A 17,947-nucleotide genomic window follows, 5' to 3' on the forward strand; every position below is an offset into this window, starting at 1 on the left:
ACAAAGAACCAGACAGCGGTTCTCTAATCTTTTTTTTTTATTGTTTAATTATTTACATTATCCAGTTTCATTGACAGAAGGTGACACTCATAGATAAGACATTAAACAGAGGAAAACTCCTATAACAAAACAGTGTCAGCTGTAGGTGAACTTACAGGTTTGGTACACTCGCCACCAAAACGTCCTGAAGCTCTACAGACTGTTTTTTGTTTCTCTCTTAAGACTTTCTTAATCCCATCAGAAGTGCTTCTCAAGGATCTAATTACATACTCTGTCATTAATAAATGCCAAAAAGCTGGGCCAAAATGAAATATTCTTAAAGGTACTTTTTAAAGAAGTGTGATATATGCTAGCGTGTGCTTCTAAAGTTGTAAAACACAGCAAATTTAAGACATCGGTGGTCCGCTAAATGCTAACGGATTCAGACTAAGATTCAGACTTCTAATTATTTGCTAAGTTGAGCCACATTTACAGCAGAAAGCCCGCAGGTACTAAAGAAAAAAAAAAAGAAAGGCTGAAATAGCCGCAAGGCTATTTTACATTTTGACTTATAATTTATGCCTCCAGAGATCCGAACTTGACCTGTTATCTCACACAGTGGGAATGGTAGTAGTGCAAACAGCTTCCTGTGGCACGTTTACAACAGTTTTTTATAGTCATGACAATACGGTTTCTTAAGCCACGTTTTTGGTTGAGCAGTAGCTACACCTCTTACAATAATATGGCAGCCACTGAGGGAATACACATTTTGTAATAGCACCTTTTAAGAATAAAGCACTGAACTTGTGTAAGTATACTGCCCCCCCCCCCCCCCCCCCCCCCCCCCCCAACAGCTTTGAGGTAAAACACTGCTGCTAGTGATGTGGAGGTATTTATATTTTACTATTGTACTGTCCCTTTACTTTACTGACTTTGACTAGTGATTGTATGTGTATTTTTAAAGCACCGATACCTGGAGGTTATTTGGCCTCGGAAAGGACAGTGAAAAAAGATTAGTTACTGAGATGCCATCTGCAATGTCCCTCTCCTCACTGGGAGGATGTCCCTTCATATGTCTGCTGGCTACAACTGCTCACACGTATAACTACCTTCTCACATCTTGAAAGCTGACTTATCCCTCCCTAACTGTGGTTTCAGTTGTTTTGTTTTGTTTTTCTGTTAAAAAAGTGTTCAATCAGTTGCATTGGAGCTGGAAGTTGTAGTCCATGAAGAGGAGTCTTGTTCAGCATCCAGGTGGAGATCAGGACAGGCTGGTGGAGTATTTACAAGACAAGCTTTTTGGGCACTTCCCAAGAAAACTCCGGTCGGCCAAAGTGGCCGTAAGAGGCTGTCTGCTGGTAAATCGGCCTCTTCAGGTTCAGATCCCTAAGAAGAACACACAAGGGATGAGACATCGCTGGTGAGAAAGGACTGTGAAGATTTTGATCAAAACCATTTGAAGCCATAAATTCTTATACAGAGCAGAAAAAAACCATAAAGGTGAAACATGTTGTGCAATGAGCTGTAAGCACTGATTGTTTGCATGTCCTCTTGTGAGCTTGGAGTTTTTTGTTTGTATTTGGCGTACATGGGTGGCAAAGTTTGTCTGTGTGTCAGAATGGCTTGTACTGCACTTTGGACCAACCTCCAACATTTATCGATTACAGAACTCTTAAACACTTGAACCAAAATGAAGTCATTGGTTATGCGGCTCTTAACAATTAAAGATTTTGGTAAATCAATTAAAAGTAGTTGTTATTGTTGAGTACTTTAAATTGGGTACTTTAAGTGCTTTAAGTTACTTAAAGTTACTGTGCTTTAAGTTACTTTCTGTTATATATATACTGTTACAATGATGAATGTTCATATTAGTAAAACATCTCAAAACACAACTTTCTTCTTGTTTTGCTCTGTACTATATCAGTTAGAGTGGATGCTGTGTTCCTGTTGGAGGGGCAGCCAATCAAAAGAAAGAGGATGAACTAAAGGGCTGCACCAAAGCTTATTATCAAATAAATCATTATTTTTATATGTGAATCATGCAACGCTACATTAGTAGAGTGAAGATGGATAAAATAAACAAACAGCATAATAGATCCACTTTAAAATGAAATGCTCACCTATAACGCTGCATCTCAACAAGAACATTATAATAGAAAAGGGAAATCTAGGGCTAGGTTTAAATAGAGGGAAATTATCCTAAAAGGATCAGCTAAAAGTGGAAGAATCTAAATGTAAAAGGACAGCAAAAAGGATATCATATCTTTGAAGCCACCCGGCGGGTTATGTGTCCACCACGATTCCCTCTCCAATGGATAGTATTGAAAAAAAAGAAAAGAAAAGAGGAAGAATTTTCTGTATCTAACTATACTTCAACAATTTCAACTTTGATTTTTGGTGTGATTCTCTCTTAGTTTGCTTCTCTTTCCCCTCTTCCCCTGCCCCTCCCTGAGCCTGGTTCTGCTGGAGGTTTCTTCCTGTTGAAAGGGAGTTCTTCCTTCACCCTGTCGCCAAATGCTTGGTCATTGTTAGGGGTCTTTCTAATATTGTATGGTCTTTAACTTACAGAATAAAGGACCTTGAGGCAACTGTTGTTGTGAATTGGAGCTATATAAATAAAGTTGAACTGAAGTTTGAACTTAAATATTTACTTATATATTAAATTCATGTAAATGTTGCTGAACTGTACAATCAAAACTGCTCCCAACAATCATAGATGTTTACATCTGCGCTGTAACTGCAATAATTTAATCAACCGATTCGCACTACAACCTGGGTTTTCCTCTTATCTGTAGTTTATTTTATTTTATTTAATAACTGTACAGTACTCGTGTTTATAGTAACCATTGTCCTTGATGTAAATATGTAAAGAAAAAAAATTGTGTATGTTTCTGTTCTGTGTCCTGTGTACTGTTTGTTTGTATATGTGTCTTTCTGGCTGCTGTTACAACCAAATTTCCCCTTGTGGGACAATTAAAGGATTATTCTATTCTATTCTATTCTAAATTCATCAAGATATATGATGAATCTGATTTTTGATCAGTTATTTAATCCTCAAAATGCCAAAAATAGTTCCTAATTTTTTTTAACTCATATTTAGAAAGCAAGCAGAACATCTTCATGTTTGAGTAAATATTCATATTTAATCTTATGCAAACGTCATGTTTATGTGTTTTTACCTGACAATGACTCCTGGCCTGAGATCAAAGTTCTTGTTGACAATCTTGAGCAATTCTGACTCTGACTTCTGAGAGGACCCGTATGTGAACAAGGAGATGGAAAGAGGTTGGGCCACTCCAATCGCATAAGACACCTGGAACACACACAGAGATGTGGTTTGCATATTTGTACTGTACTCCAGTCATCTGTCATCTATGCACAGCTTTGGAGGGTTAAGCTGTAACTTCACCTGAACCAGAACTCTCCTGCACAGTTTGGCTTTAACCAGAGACTTGGCCACCCAGCGAGCAGCATAGGCAGCAGAGCGATCAACCTTTGAGAAATCTTTGCCAGAGAAAGCTCCGCCACCGTGAGCCCCCCAGCCACCGTATGTGTCTACAATAATCTTCCTTCCTGTTACACCAGCATCACCCTGTTTGCAAAAAAGGAAGAAGATGAGCAAAAACCAGTGATGACTTTCTAGTTTGCTTTATTATTTTTCCCCCAGTGTGTGATGATTACCTGTGGTCCTCCAATGACGAAGCGACCACTTGGCTGGAGATGGTAGACGGTTTTGCTGTCCAAATATTTTGCAGGGACCACGGATTTGATCACCTGACAGAAACAAGCCAGCATTAAAACCAAACATGTGACTTTATTTCCCACACGACACATTACACAGAGCCCAGTCAGGTGTGTTCATGAGGATCTACCATTTCCATTAGGACTCTCTGTTGTTCCTCCAGAGTGACGCCGTCATCGTGCTGGACAGAGATCACAATGGTGTGAACTCTCTTGGGGATCACAGCTCCATTTTTCTGGTCATAATGCACGGTCACCTGTGGGATTAACAAGAATTGGTACACTCACTGAAGCTGTAGTTAGCTGTTTTATGGTGCCTGTGACAACACAGCTTCAGACAGGTTATCAGATTTTCTAATGAAATATATCCAAGCTTGAAAGAAAAAGTTCCCAAACTGCTGTGGCGTTGTGTTTTGGGTAAGTAAAAAATGTGCACATGTTGCACGACCTCACCTGTGTTTTAGAGTCGGGACGCAGCCAGGGAACGATGCCATTGCGTCTAAGTTCAGACATCTTTTCATTGAGTTTGTGAGCTAAGACGATGGTGAGCGGCATGCACTCCTCCGTCTCGTCTGTGGCATAGCCGAACATCAGACCCTACAGAACGAGTCAGAAAATCAGTGAAGGCAAAACAAAGAAGTAAACAAGGAATATCAAAATACTGATATTCAGCATGCTCTTTTATCAGTAATATCTTCAGCACTTTCTATTATCATATGACACAAAATACATAAAATATAAGCTATGAAAAGAACAATAATGGCTAATGGTCATACAGGCATTTATAGAAGACAAAATAGAAGTAGATGTTGAAATGATAAAAACAAATATCAGGTAGATTATACCGTGTATGGTTATGGGACTTTATATATAATATAGTCAAATTACTCCATATTTCATTGGTTAGTCTTAAGCATGGGATAATTTTTTTCAGCCAGAAGTCTGTTATAGAAATAATGATCCTGAGCCGTGAGTTTGTCTCTTACTGAGGTATAATGCAGAGAAAGCATCAATTTAATCTAAACATGTTATTTCTTTATCTTTTGCCCAAACTATTAAGGATGATGATGGTGTTACTGATTAAACTACACTGATTCACTCAAGTACTGCACTCATATACAATTGTATAATTTAATAATTTCCTTTCTCTGCTGCATTATACTTCTACTCCACGACATACTGGACATATTTTTTATCATGCTTCAGATTACTTAAAGACTGTGAGCAATTTCATGAAAAGGAAGTTTCGCCTCTACACATCAAAGTTTTATCCTCAAATTTGTGACCCTTTAAAGAGCCACAAACACTTGGCTGGGGACCCTATTTACTATACTACAATACATTTATTTGCAAAAGTAACATAAACACTTATCGAATCTAATAATGATATATCAGTCACGAAGCACATTTTTCTGCCTTACAATCAGCTTGTAACATTTAGGATTTTAAATATTGGACTAGATAAAACTACTTTTTCCACCTCTACTGAACTGATAAACCTGAACACACCAACACTATTGCACCAGATCTCGTCTGTATTCTCTACTGTTGAAGTAAAGAGTCAAACAAACTGTGCTCGGTCAGGGTCACTCACTTGTCAAGCCAAAGTGACCCAGTGACACTGCTGTGGCCCTACCTGGTCTCCAGCTCCAATGTCTTCTTCTTTCCGGTCAACATGGACCCCCTGAGCAATGTCTGGACTCTGCTGCTCCAGGGCCACCAGCACATTACATGTCTTGTAGTCGAAACCTTCAGAAGGGAAGTGAATTGGATTGAGATGGTTAAGAGGGAAACGCTAAATACAGAGAACAGAAATAATGTCTATTTTTTTGCTTTCTCACCTTTCTCCGAGTTGTCGTAGCCGATGTGCTTGATGGTGTCCCTCACCACCCTCTGATAGTCCACGACGGCCCGAGATGTGATCTCTCCGCAGAGCAACACCATGCCAGTCTTACACACCGTCTCTGCCAATGCAAACTTTAATTACAAAGCTGTTTTGCCATCACCAGCAAGTTGTCCACACTGAAATACAATAAACAGTATCAACACTGCATACGACATAAAATCCAGGTGAAATTCAGACCAGTGGGTTAGTTGGCTTATACTCTGCCTTCATCATGTGGTCCCTTTTTTTGCTAAGACAAACTGATTCATTAGATTGTGCCTCTTCTTGGTTTTGCCATTTTTTTTTACGGAAAAAGAGACAAATTCTGGCTCACCACAGGCCACTTTGGCATCGGGATCCTGCTTCAGATGTGCATCCAGGACAGCATCACTGATCTGGTCACAAATCTTGTCTGTGGACACATAACAGGTAAAAACATCAGATTCCGAAGATTTTTTACAAATGCATTGAAAAAAACAACATATTGCATTTTAAATTGCACGCTTAGCCTAACACTAATAATAGAAGATGTCAATTTTGTAATTTATATGAAAGCATGAAAGGTTACATCCTAATATTTCACATAGCAGTAGTTGAATGTTTTACTTTAGCATGGCAGCAGGGCAATGCCTCACTATACATCCCATTCATCTGTCTGTGTCGTCCTGCTGAAGCAATGCAGGAGACCGGTTACATCAGAAAGCCCATCAGCATCTGACTACTCTGCTGGTGAAACAGGTGCATCTTAGGAAAAGCCACTAAAATAGCCACTATCTGTGGGAACAGCCCAGACTTTGAGTTGTGTTATCAAATTCAAAAGTGTGTACTGCAATGTTCTGCCAAGGCCACCCAACTCTGTTACTGAACAAACAGTAGAAGTAAAACTTCAAACCTGTGAAGTTTATCATTAAAATTGGCTTCAGGAGTGCTACGTGCTTCCAAAATGAAATTATTTTTTTTTAAAAGAACCTCCTTAAATGATAAATACAGGGACACCATGATGTGTGACACATGGATCTACATCACTTGCTGTTTCAGAGGACAGTTTGAAAGGGATTTTGAATTCAGGCGCATTGGTATTACCTTTTGTATGCTTCATCCTCTCATAAGCACTTTGTCAGATTAGCATACTTTTACTTCAGAACTACATTAATATAGATCCAGATTAAAAGAGCAGTTTTACTTTTTAATTATTTTATTTATTTAATTTTTTAACAGTCGGCATTTATGTGATACTGCCCCTGTCTGTGAAGCTGCACAACTCTTACTCATTATCGATTTAGCACATGGGACTTTGAAAGGTTACATATTTGTGAAAGGATTACAAAACACATTGACGGGGCACCGTGGGGTTTAAAGGCAACATGGAGGACAGAGTTCTTTACTTGTACTACTACAAGTTAAGCAAGGTTTGTGTGGAACATCTGGGAGTCATTTTACTGAGTATTTGATATAATTTAACTAGATTAAAGTATAACATAGTCAAACTAATTTTACCACATTGTCACTTCTTATCTTATTGTGTACTTGAGACATTGTTCTTGAAGAGCATTTTGCGTGTCTTTAGATCTCTTCTTTTGCACACTAAATTAAACGTGTGTGTCTGCCCTCTTCTTGGACATTTTTTAAGCATGTAACTGTGCACCAGTCAGACACACATTTGCTTCCAGCTGCCTACAAGTGAGAGTGAAGGCCACTAAACACATGTTGCTGTGAATGGAATACCATCCATGCCTGGCGGGTAAACACGCAGCACTGTGGAGTTACTTTGGACATAGTGTCCAGCTTGCATCAAGTTTATTTATATGCATGCTATTTCTGCAAGATAACACTGCATTTTCAATGGAAGTGTTGAGCTTATAATTGAATGCATTAAAATTTAATGTCACTGTAGCAGAGGTGGCTAGACTTTGTAAAAAGACTCACCTGGATGTCCCTCTCCAACGGACTCTGAAGTGAACATGAAAGAACCTTCTTCCAGATGATCACTCATTTTTTCTGTGGGGTAAGGTTATTCAATTTCCAGTGCAGAGAGATCCTAAGGTGGCTTTATATTCCTACTGGCGTTCTTTACCAGAAAGATAAAAGAAAGGGAGGCCAACAGCCCTGCAGCCAAAGCGTAATCTGTCCTGCAAACTTCACATCTGTGTCCACATGGCCCAATATATATGGCTAAGGGGACACACACGCATTCTGTAACTCATTTACACACACACACACACACACACACACACACACACACACACACACACACACACACACACACACACACACACACACACACGAATCCATGGGACAGTCCATTCCAGGGGGAGTGGATGATGGGAGGGAATTTCAGCTCAAACTGCTTGTTAACCCTTTGTAAACATTGTAATGTTCAATAGTGTGTTTTCAGTCTCCACCTGCTCTGACTGCTCTGCTTCAGGGCGGGACGTTTCCGTGTCCAAGCAGAAACATCTTTGAGAAGGAGTTCCCCTACCCCCCACAACACACAGGTGGGACAGCCAAGTTAGGGTAGCCTATGGACAGAGAGAGAAAGGTAGCTGCTGTTAGCAGGAAAATGATGCAATTACTTGTGTTTACATCATTCAAGTAAATCAGTTTACACTGCTGTGGTGAAAAGACACAAAAAATTACTAGAAAGGACTTATGAATAAGAGAAACTTTAAAAGTTACACAGTAAAACTAAATCAACAAATAAAATAGAAAAAAATCAATCTGTGGTTTCAAAAATATGGAAATAAATTAAAAACAGAACACTGTACTACATTTTAATGTTTCCTTTTACAGTGTAGTTCATTATTTGGTGTACTGACCAAAATGATTTTCTATTCATTCATTTGAATTTGATACGTTTTCCTGATTTTACATTTTATTAAACTGCAGCTGGAAATTGACCAACATTTCTTCGAATACACTTGAGCTGCTTATGAATTTTATACTTCTTTTTTATACTTCTTTATACTCTACTCGGTGCTATTAAACATTGTTACTGCTCAAATATTTTCAAGCTTACGATTCATTTCATCATGTAGACATTTGCCAGTAGTTTAATAACTACAAATACCAACCACAAAAATGTACCATATAAAGGCACATTTGATTTAAAGGGCACAAAACAGTCACCTTCATCATAAGTGTCCTATTTATAACATCTGATTTTAATTATTAGTGCAATTCAAATAGAAATCAAATTAAAGGGAAAATTAAGGTTAAAAAATACTGCCTCAAAACTCCACTCCACTACATGAGCAAACATACCTGTTTTTTTATGACTGTATTCTCTAATTGAAATCTCCAAGTCCCAATAAAGTCACAACTTTAAAGAAAAAACACTCTAAAAGCAAAAGACATTTTAAAAAGAATAAATACGTGAAATTTGTACTTTGGTTCAGATCTATATAATTAGTTTATTTCATTGCCAATAATTAGGTTTAGAGAAGACAGTCACCTGTTGCCTGAATGCACTTTTCCATCCAAGTCCCAGCCTGGGGCTCTTGTCTTTGTATACAACTGCAGAAAATATCAAACCCTGTCTGGAGAGAAGATCAAATAAATGAAGATCTGTCTCTTAGATACCTAATGACCTTCTCGTGATTCACCGTGTCTGTGTTTTTGCAAAATATTAGGAGCTATAAAGGGATGCTTAGGAAAAGATCCTCACTATCATAGAAATACAAACACAATACATGCTTGAAGAAACATTAACATACAGAAAAATGGCTCTGACTCAGTTTCTTGTCCCATTAAATGCAACAAGAGTGCAGTGGGCCAATCCTTTTTCTCTACGTCTTTCCATCATCTGGCTCTAATTTCACTCAGTGTTGAGTTGGCCTTGAGAAATGAGATGAGAATTTTAACTAGCTTCCTGTAGTGAATAAAATACCACTCTTCCTGACAGCTTTGGGACTTTTAAAGCAGATTTGATGTATGTATTATGCATTGTGGAACTTATTGCTGAAAACAAGAGCTTTGCAATAATAATCGGCTTGATGAAATTAGTGAAAACAACTGATAATCAGGAATGCACACAAGAGAGGAATTTGGAATTTTTAGGAAATACAGGAGGGTAGGCGAAAATGAGAAACAGCTGTGTTGACTTACAAATAAATACCACTCACATAAGTAGCATGCTCACCGAACCTGAAATCTGCACAGCTATCTAGCTAAGATATCTGAACTATCTATTATATAGTTTATAGTTAAAATATTTAAAGGTAATATAAATTAGCATAGTGTAGCTAGAAAATTTTACAAAGGGGGCAAAGGAGGGACAAGAGGTCTTGGCAGGGTGGCACATATGTCTTCAGCGAAGTATGTGAAAATCCCCTATATGTAAATAGAGTCAACAAAATATCTACGAAACATTTATTGTATCGTTATCATAGAGAAAAATATAAATAGTAGATTAACATAATGGACAAAGAGTTAATAGCTTAAGATTGTTAGCTAAGATATTAAAAGCAATAAAAGTACTGTTTTTAACTGATGTACTGTTAAATATTAAGCCAAAGGTAAAAGCAAAAACAAGAAATATAAAAAACAAACAGTCAAACAACCTCCCACTCCCACCCCTGGCTAATTAGAGATATTTAGCTAAAAGTAATGTTGTAATATAAATGTAAAGGAAAAAAAAATTAGTAGTGATAACAATAATTAGATGAAACCATTATCAGGCAATCTGAAATTATTAAAATACTTGATAGCCAAAGAAAACAGCTAACAGTTAACAACGATATCGTAACTGTTAAGAAACAGCTAAAAATTTAGACATTTAGCTAAAATCATAGATAGTAAAAAAACAAAACAAAAACAAAACCCTTTGTTTATGGCTAAATCATTTGTTTTTCAACTCTAATTCATCATATAAGCTGAAAACCTTAAACAGTTGACAAATGCATCAATAGCTGATCTTAAATAGTTAATTTGAAATAGTAGGCACGTGTTAATTATATATACTTAGCTGAAAGCAACAGTTAAAATGTCACTAGCAATGCACAGTTAGCTAATATTTAGCTAAAAAATCGCCTAATATTCAAACATAAATTAGCTTAGTGCTAACTGAAACATTTTTCAATTGTAGAAATTAGCCAGAAATAATTTATCTACCTGTGTTGTTTTAGTAATAATTACATGAAAAACAATGAAACCTAATTTGACATTACAAATAAAAATTGGATAACCTAAATTCCTAGTTGAAAGAGTGAACTGTATACATGAAATGCAAAATAACAGCAATCAAACTATTTTTATGGATTGATCTAAAATACCTAATTTCCTTTGTACATTGCTATCTCAGATTTTAAAGCATGACTTAGCAAATATGTTGGGCAATAAGAATATAGTAGGAGATTGTTAGTAGACACGCCTTATTTACTCATGTCTCCTGCTGTAAAAAATAAAACCAGTCAGAACCTGGTTAGATTTAGAGTGTACTGAGTGTCCTACCACAGGGACACTGCGCTACCTTCAAAATCTAATAATAAGCTATCTAATAGGAGACAGAGGTCAGAGGGGATTTAACATAACAAAACGTGAACTACATCAAACCAGAGAAGATGTGAAAGTCCTGTTTGATGCCAAAGAAAGTGGAGAACCACTCTGGTGTCATAACTGATTGACCTCTGGATCATACACCCCTGTATGTTTTGGTCTAAAAATGCTCAACACAAGCGCATGTTGCTGTGTGTACATGTGAACTCACAAAAAGAGAGTATTTGTTAATGATTGACTGAGAAAAATGGGTCAAAAGAAGGACTTGACAGGCTCAGAAAAGTCAAAAATAGTGAGATATCTTGCAGAGGGATGCAGCAGTCTCAACATTGCAAAGCTTCTGAAGCGTGATCATCGAACAATCAAGCGTTTCATTCAAAATAGTCAACAGGGTCGCAAGAAGCGTGTGGAAAAACCAAGGCGCAAAATAACTGCCCATGAACTGAGAAAAGTCAAGCGTGCAGCTGCCAAGATGCCACTTGCCACCAGTTTGGCCATATTTCAGAGCTGCAACATCACTGGAGTGCCCAAAAGCACAAGGTGTGCAATACTCAGAGACATGGCCAAGGTAAGAAAGGCTGAAAGACGACCACCACTGAACAAGACACACAAGCTGAAACGTCAAGACTGGGCCAAGAAATATCTCAAGACTGGTTTTTCTAAGGTTTTATGGACTGATGAAATGAGAGTGAGTCTTGATGGGCCAGATGGATGGGCCCGTGGCTGGATTGGTAAAGGGCAGAGAGCTCCAGTCCGACTCAGACGCCAGCAAGGTGGAGGTGGAGTACTGGTTTGGGCTGGTATCATCAAAGATGAGCTTGTGGGGCCTTTTCGGGTTGAGGATGGAGTCAAGCTCAACTCCCAGTCCTACTGCCAGTTTCTGGAAGACACCTTCTTCAAGCAGTGGTACAGGAAGAAGTCTGCATCCTTCAAGAAAAACATGATTTTCATGCAGGACAATGCTCCATCACACGCGTCCAAGTACTCCACAGCGTGGCTGGCAAGAAAGGGTATAAAAGAAGAAAAACTAATGACATGGCCTCCTTGTTCACCTGATCTGAACCCCATTGAGAACCTGTGGTCCATCATCAAATGTGAGATTTACGAGGAGGGAAAACAGTACACCTCTCTGAACAGTGTCTGGGAGGCTGTGGTTGCTGCTGCACGCAATGTTGATGGTGAACAGATCAAAACACTGACAGAATCCATGGATGGCAGGCTTTTGAGTGTCCTTGCAAAGAAAGGTGGCTATATTGGTCGCTGATTTGTTTTTGTTTTGTTTTTGAATGTCAGAAATGCATATTTGTGAATGTGGAGATGTTATATTGGTTTCACTGGTAAAAATAAATAATTGAAATGGGTATATATTTGTTTTTGTTAAGTTGCCCAATAATTATGCACAGTAATAGTCACCTGCACACACAGATATCCCCCTAAAATAGCTCAAACTAAAAACAAACTAAAAACTACTTCCAAAAACATTCAGCTTTGATATTAATGAGTTTTTTGGGTTCATTGAGAACATGGTTGTTGTTCAATAATAAAATTATTCCTCAAAAATACAACTTGCCTAATAATTCTACAATCCCTGTAGTGGGGACCACTCTGAGTTCTTAAACTGATTATCATATTAATTCAAGCTAATTAGAAATTATTAGTATAAGCTCCATTCATTGAAGATTATCGTTACTATTTTGTTTCTATAAAGAAACTCCATGTAGAGCTGTCTTATTTATTTTTCTTCTATTTAATTGATGTGGAGGAACATTTGGGTATACACTAAAATGTGCCATGTAACCATGAATTGTTTGATATCTTTTAATTAGTCATTGTGTGTTTGAAATTTACCGAAGACACACACACTAGATAGGGTCTAAAGTTCAAATCCTCTTGAACTTTCAGCTACTAAGAGCCTGTCGGAAAATGAAAAGCACAAAAGATAGTAGACTTATGAACTTTGTATTTCTACAAGGGAGCTTTCCAGTGTATTTAAACCTTCACGTATTTTGAACATTAATTACCAAGTTCCATTTCTTTTTAATCGTCATTTAAGCTGCAATATTTCCCAATGTTGCCCCTCCAATCCGAAAGCACTTTGACAAGATCAAGCCACGTGACAGTGTAACCTCCTCCTGTTTGATTGGCTACCTGAAAGTGTGTCTTTTAAAGCCGGGTCATGGTTTCTGGGTCACCTCGGGGCTTGAGGGTCAGTCAGACTCAAACTTGACAGAACAAGATATGTTAAGCGAACCCCGAGGGCCTCAGAGGGAGTGGGTGTTAACACCTGTTTGTCTTTCCTCAGGTTCAAGGACATGCAGTTTACCTCTGCAGCTCACCTCTCCACAACCTGAGCTCATCTAGTCACCAACCAGTTTCATCTGGATGGCAGTGAGAGCAGGCAGGAAAAGTCGGATCTCTCCTGGCTTGGACTTTTATTGCACAGTTGAGAGATTGCAGAGGGTTTAGTGTGTGCCCTACAACTTGTTATATAAGCAGCAGCAGTCAGTAAACAGCAGATAATGCACACAGTTTGTCACCAGATTTAATTTACTATATGCTCAGATACATAGTGATTTCTTATCAAAAGTTTGTGGTTTTGCAGACTTTTACTACCTACTGGCTTGTTGTTTGTAGTCATCTGAATTATTGGCTTGAAAATCCTTTCATATCAAAAATATGATTATTACAATTTGCTCACAATTTTAACAAATAAAGAAAGCAAATCTATCTCCACCATCAAGGTACCAGGCACAGATTACAATTGCTATCATTCTCACTCTCCTTCTTTAACTACAGATTTAGCTCGCTGATTGGCTTCACGAGTGCAATAAGAACGTAACATGTCAACCAATGCAAATGAGCAACAACACCACACAGGAGGTGGGGCGCAGTTCTTCAGCTTTGATTGGCTGTCTGTCCCACACACTCCCAGCAGCACTGGTCCCACACAACAGTGTTCTACATTTGTTTATATGTTTGCATTTGTGTGTTAGTGTGACGGGAACACCAGCAGGGAAACAAAGCCAAGACGTCACTTGAACCTCACAGATGAGTTTTACACACTGGTTAAAGCACATTAAATCATCACAAATGGATGAGTTTTTTCTAATATAAACGAAAACAAAAACAGGTCATCTGTTACGTTACCAAGTAAATGACCTATAATCATTTACAGCAACAAAAAGACGCCTCTGGGCAGATTAACCCAGCACATGGCTGAGCCAGAGGGAGTGCAGCAGCTGGGCTGGTGGAGAGTCACCCTGCCCTATCTGTACTCCAGCCCATTTGGGACTCTCAGCACATTCCTCTGTGAAGCTGACACCAATGAGTGAAATATTACCCTCAATACCACTCTAGCAATCCACTTTCCACATAGAAATCATGGAGCAAGGCATGATATTCGTTTGACTTGCCTCTGTGTAATTAAATCTTTCCTCAGTATCTTCTATCTTCAGTCCTTTGGCTTGTTGAAAAAGAGTACTACCACCAGTTTTTCTAACATTAATAGCAATGCCCTCAATATCAGGAAATATCCACCTGCAAAACCACTACATTAAAACGATTATTTATTTACTGGCCCACTCTATTTTACTGCATTATTAGGTAATAAAGTAGTAAATTGCAATGTCATTGTAATGGGAATGCTGATTTTAAGCATATATCAGTTGTTTTATTGCTACAGATAGGGACAAGCAGAAAAGGATACAAGGTTAGAAATAAACTAATGGGCAGCATTTAGCTTTTCAAGAAAAATTAGTTTACAAAAAAATAAGTCAAAATCAAGGTCAAATGTGAGAATTTGACTGATTTTGCATTTTAAATAGATTAAAATTTGTAATTTCATTAATCTGATTTAGGGAAAACAACAACCATTATGCTCATGATACTCAAATATATCTGACACTGAAACCAGACACCAACTCCTTAACCTGTAGTTTATCTGAGGTTAAATCTGGGCTTTCACAAAATTTCCAATTTAACAAAAATAAAACAGAAATTTCAGCAGATCATTGCACTCAACGGCAGACAGTTACACTTTGCATTAGTCCTTCACAACAAATCTAAAAAGTACAAAAAAAAAAAAAGCTGAACAAAAAAAAATCATCAAATCAGTTCTCAAAGAGAGTGTTTTTCAATAAAAACGTTTAAGTAAAGTTAAAACATTTCTTTTTAACAATGTTTTTCTAACACCCAGAATGAATTAATGAAATTCGTTATATGTGGAACTGAGCAAAACCTGAATATCACAACTGCAGATGGCTCAACATGTCTAATAGACTAATGTGTGGTACACAGAGGCATGTTTAATCAATTCTTGACTTGGCTATAACTGGAAAACTGATTAAAATGTGGGATTGATGAATGAGCAAAACAATAATAAACAATGCTATTTGTATCATGGAAGTCAGCTACTGCAGACTTTGTAATGTCGTTAACCTCCTGCAGGTGTCAGTGTTGGTCTCAGCCGATCACAAGAGATGTCCAGTTACTTTCAGCTTGTTTTGCTGGCAAGTAATGAAGAATCACAGAAAAGTGCAACATCCATAAGCAACCTCTGAGTTCATGTCTAGTTTTATTTATTAATGTTAGCAGCTTAATTGTAATTAGAACAACATAACTCATTAAATAAATATCCAAAAATGCTGTTGCACCACCGAGTCTGCATTGCTGCTTGATAAGCTGTCTGTGCTGCACCATGCTGAACCTGGTACTGAGAATTCAGCTCATCGTAATCCCTGTTTAACAGCAGATTTTGAGGAATTCCTTGCATGTTTTCTTCATATGAGTAAGGATTTGACTGTGATTGGGCTGATCTGAGGGTTGAGAGATTACCAGGCTGCTTGAAAACATAAGATTTCTCCACATTTCTCCGTGCAGCACAGCCTGGTAAGAGTTACTTTACAGATTCTAGTTCAGTTAAGTGCTTATACATTATTAATGACACTATTTTATGTTGTTTAGTTTGGTGACATTCAGAGGGACTGTCCCATGAAAAGACTTTGAGATCATCTTGATTCCCAGCTTGCATGAGCGTGCAATAAAGACGGAAACATATCTGAAAGTTAATCTTTGTGCTTGCTTTCTGTGCAGGTCTTCATAGAGCCAGTTTAGGACCATGGTGACTGTTACCACTGTCCTGAAGGCAGTGAGTCTGTTTGTTGCAGAGGTCATAAGCTCCATTACAGACTGGTTCCAGACCAAACCAGTCTGGGCCGACCTAAAAATATTGGAGGACACAGAGCTGAAGACAACTGGAGGGGGTAAGTCAAAGAACAGTATTAAAATTATAACAACTTAGAGATCTGAACATTTGAAATTCAAATTGTATTTTTTATTTGTGGTGGGAAAAAGTATATATATATATATGTGTGTGTGTGTGTGTGTGTGTGTGTGTGTGTGTGTGTGTGTGTGTGTGTGTGTGTGTGTGTGTGTGTGTGTGTGTGTGTGTGTGTATTAACACAGGAACTTGTCTGCAAGACTGATAAACGGAGAGAGTAATTAAATTATGTGAAAAATTGTAAATTTGTAAAATTATCCAACACCATTCAAACTTTCATTAACATTTAGAGGAGAGAAGATTTTTAAGACACATAAATATGGTTCATTTTAAGGATGTGAGTTCTCTTTCTTTAAGGGAAACTCAGTGGCATTTAGATTCAGAAATGCTCTGCTGTCTCTTTTAGTCCATGAGAGACACAAGGCCAAAACCCTGTGGGAGAAGACTGGAGCTGTAGTCATGGTCGTACGCCGACCCGGATGATTACTGTGCAGAGAGGTATGAAGTGAGATACCCATGTGTGTAAAAAGAACTGCTTATCTTTCACTCATGCTTTTGATTCTTTCTTTCCTTGTCCCTCTAGGAGGCTGCTGAGCTGTCCTCTCTGAACTCCCAGCTGCAGGACCTTGAAGTTCCCCTCATTGCGGTGGTGAAAGAAAACCTCGGCAAGGAGCTGGACTGCTTCAAGAAATACTTTTTGGGGAAAGTCTACGTGGATCAGAAGGTCTTATGTTGCTCCTCTATGCAATGTTTTGGGATATTCAAAGAAAAAAGGAAGGTTTCATAATTAAAGCCAATAAGCTTTATATTCACTCTCACAGAAAAACTTCTATGGCCCACAAGTGAGGTGGATGTGTCTCTCCATGTTTCTGCGCATCGGTGTGTGGAGGAACATCTGGAGGGCCTACAGGAGGGGCTTCTGGGGAAACCTAAGAGGTGAAGGACTAGTGCTGGGAGGAGTCTTTGTCATTGGGCCAGGAGATCAGGTAGAGCACAAGTGAAGTTTGAAAAAATACCTTATCGCAAGTGCATCTGGATATTTTCATTGGTTATGATTGATTATATTTCTTCTCCCAGGGTATTCTACTGGAGCACCGGGAGAAGGAATTTGGGGATAAAGTGAATATGCTGGCAGTGCTCAGAGCAGCCCGCAAAATGCGAGAAGACATGAAAGGATAGATGCCAGAATTATTATTAGCTTGTGTGATAGTGATAGATAACATGTTCCTAAAAGCATGTCCTCTAGCAAATAAGAATGAACAAGCTGAGATGTCATGCGATGTGGTTAAAATGTGACACTTTAAATGTGTAATGACTCAATGTCTGGTTATATGAGCTCGACTGTGTAATGATGTTTTGTGTGTTTTTAATGATGGGTTGTTTCTAAACTAATAAAGACAGAACAGCTCTGATCCCAAAGCGCACAAAACCAACACCTTAATCTGGGCCTAATATGATGAAAATTTAATGTAAACTGCATCCCTAGTAGTTAACAATAAAACGATACATCAGCGATGCTCATAGAGAGCCCGCACATTTACCTGTTTCTCAGTCTTGCTTTGACTTTTCTC

At 38.2% G+C, this 17,947-nt stretch overlaps 1 protein-coding gene and 1 pseudogene across 1 annotated transcript; one reads left to right on the forward strand and one right to left on the reverse strand.

Moving 5' to 3' along the window:
* Positions 1–821: 821 nt before the first annotated feature.
* On the reverse strand, positions 822–7,761 carry mat1a (methionine adenosyltransferase 1A). Its single transcript, XM_026189522.1, has 10 exons — positions 7,532–7,761; positions 5,940–6,017; positions 5,562–5,684; positions 5,357–5,469; positions 4,174–4,317; positions 3,852–3,977; positions 3,661–3,753; positions 3,389–3,571; positions 3,159–3,292; positions 822–1,365 (listed from the first exon to the last, which is right to left on the reverse strand). The coding sequence occupies exons 1-10, from the start codon at positions 7,596–7,598 to the stop codon at positions 1,263–1,265; spliced, it is 1,164 nt and encodes a 387-aa protein (XP_026045307.1). The 5' UTR covers positions 7,599–7,761; the 3' UTR covers positions 822–1,262.
* Positions 7,762–15,878: 8,117 nt separating this feature from the next.
* LOC113034798 (redox-regulatory protein FAM213A-like) lies at positions 15,879–17,916 on the forward strand (annotated as a pseudogene).
* The last annotated feature ends 31 nt before the right edge of the window (positions 17,917–17,947 follow it).

The sequence above is a fragment of the Astatotilapia calliptera genome, chromosome 13, assembly GCF_900246225.1.
Source record: "Astatotilapia calliptera chromosome 13, fAstCal1.2, whole genome shotgun sequence".
NCBI classification, from domain to species: Eukaryota; Metazoa; Chordata; class Actinopteri; order Cichliformes; family Cichlidae; genus Astatotilapia; species Astatotilapia calliptera.